The sequence below is a fragment of the Acanthisitta chloris genome, unplaced genomic scaffold, assembly GCF_000695815.1.
Source record: "Acanthisitta chloris isolate BGI_N310 unplaced genomic scaffold, ASM69581v1 scaffold2590, whole genome shotgun sequence".
NCBI classification, from domain to species: domain Eukaryota; kingdom Metazoa; phylum Chordata; class Aves; order Passeriformes; family Acanthisittidae; genus Acanthisitta; species Acanthisitta chloris.
The window spans coordinates 5,981-7,197 of NW_008653150.1; the positions used below are offsets into that span (position 1 = coordinate 5,981).

The 1,217-nt window shown below is 61.6% G+C and overlaps 1 protein-coding gene across 1 annotated transcript in view; it reads left to right on the forward strand.

Annotated features, from left to right (window-relative positions):
- Positions 1–1,162, forward strand: part of LOC103806788 (UPF0577 protein KIAA1324-like) — a gene marked incomplete at both ends in the record, with an annotated part of 6,527 nt that extends 5,365 nt beyond the window's left edge. Inside the window, 2 exon segments of the mRNA XM_009079498.1 lie at positions 3–85; positions 1,015–1,162. Of these exon segments, the coding sequence (XP_009077746.1) occupies positions 3–85; positions 1,015–1,162 (231 nt within the window).
- Between the last annotated feature and the right edge of the window lie 55 nt (positions 1,163–1,217).

Consider the following 1,217-nt stretch of genomic DNA (forward strand, 5'->3'; position numbering starts at 1 on the left):
AGCCCTGCAGTGGTGGCCGAGCCACCACCATCCGTCTGCGCTGCGACCCCCTGCGCCCTGGCACCGGCACCCTGGCTGTGCCCAGGTGGGGGGCACTGGGGACATCGGGGGGGACACACTGGGGACATCTGGGGGACACACTGGGGACATCGGGGGGACACACTGGGGACTCCGGGGTGACCCCACCATCTCCTTCTGGCAGGGAGGGACTCATCCCTGGGGTGTTTGAGAGGACACTGGGGATATTGGGGGGGACATTGGGGGACACACTGGGGACCCCGGGGGGACACACTGGGGACCCCAGGGTGACCCCACCATCTCCTTCTGGTAGGGAGGGACTCATCCCTGGGGTGTTTCACTTTGGGGACCCTGGGGACCCTAGGGGGGTACACTGGGGAAATCGAGAGGGACACTGGGGACGCTGGGGGGTGTTTGTGGACCACCTCACCCTCCTCTTTTTTTTCTTTGTCCCCCCCAGCAATTACCCCAAGGGCACTTGATACCTACCTTGGGCTATCCCCTTGGCTATGTCCCCAAGTTTGGGCTGTCACCTCCACCTGATCCCTCCCCTTTTGTCCCAGCAATTACCCGAGGAGACTTGATACCCACCCTGGGCTATTGCCCCAGCTGTGCCCTTCTGGGCTGGCACCACCACCTGACACTCGTTTTTTGTCCCCCACTCCAGCTGTTACCCCGAGGGCATTTGATCCCCACCTTGGGTATCCCCTTGGCTATGTCCCCAACTTTGTGATGGCACCTTCACCTGACACCTCTTTTTTTTGTCCCCCTCTCCCAGCAATTACCCCGAGGGCACTTGATACCCACCTTGGGGTATCCCCCTGGCTGTGTCCCCACTTTGGGCTGTCACCACCACCTGACATCTCTTTTTTTGTCCCCCACTCCAACAGTTACCTCAAGGGCACTTGGTCCCCACTTTGGACTATCCCCCTGGCTGTGTCCCCTCTGTGCTGTCACCTCCACCTCACCCCTCTTTTTTTTCTTTGTCTCCACCAGTAAATGCCCCGAGGGCACCTGCGACGGCTGCACCTTCCACTTCCTCTGGGTGACAGCCGAGGGGTGTCCTCGCTGCTCCCACACCCACTATCGCCCCATCGTCAGCGCCTGCACCGGTGGCACCCAGGTACACCCCGAGGGTAACCAGGTACACCCCGAGGGTACACCCCAAGGGCACCCAGGTACACCCGAGGGCACCCAGG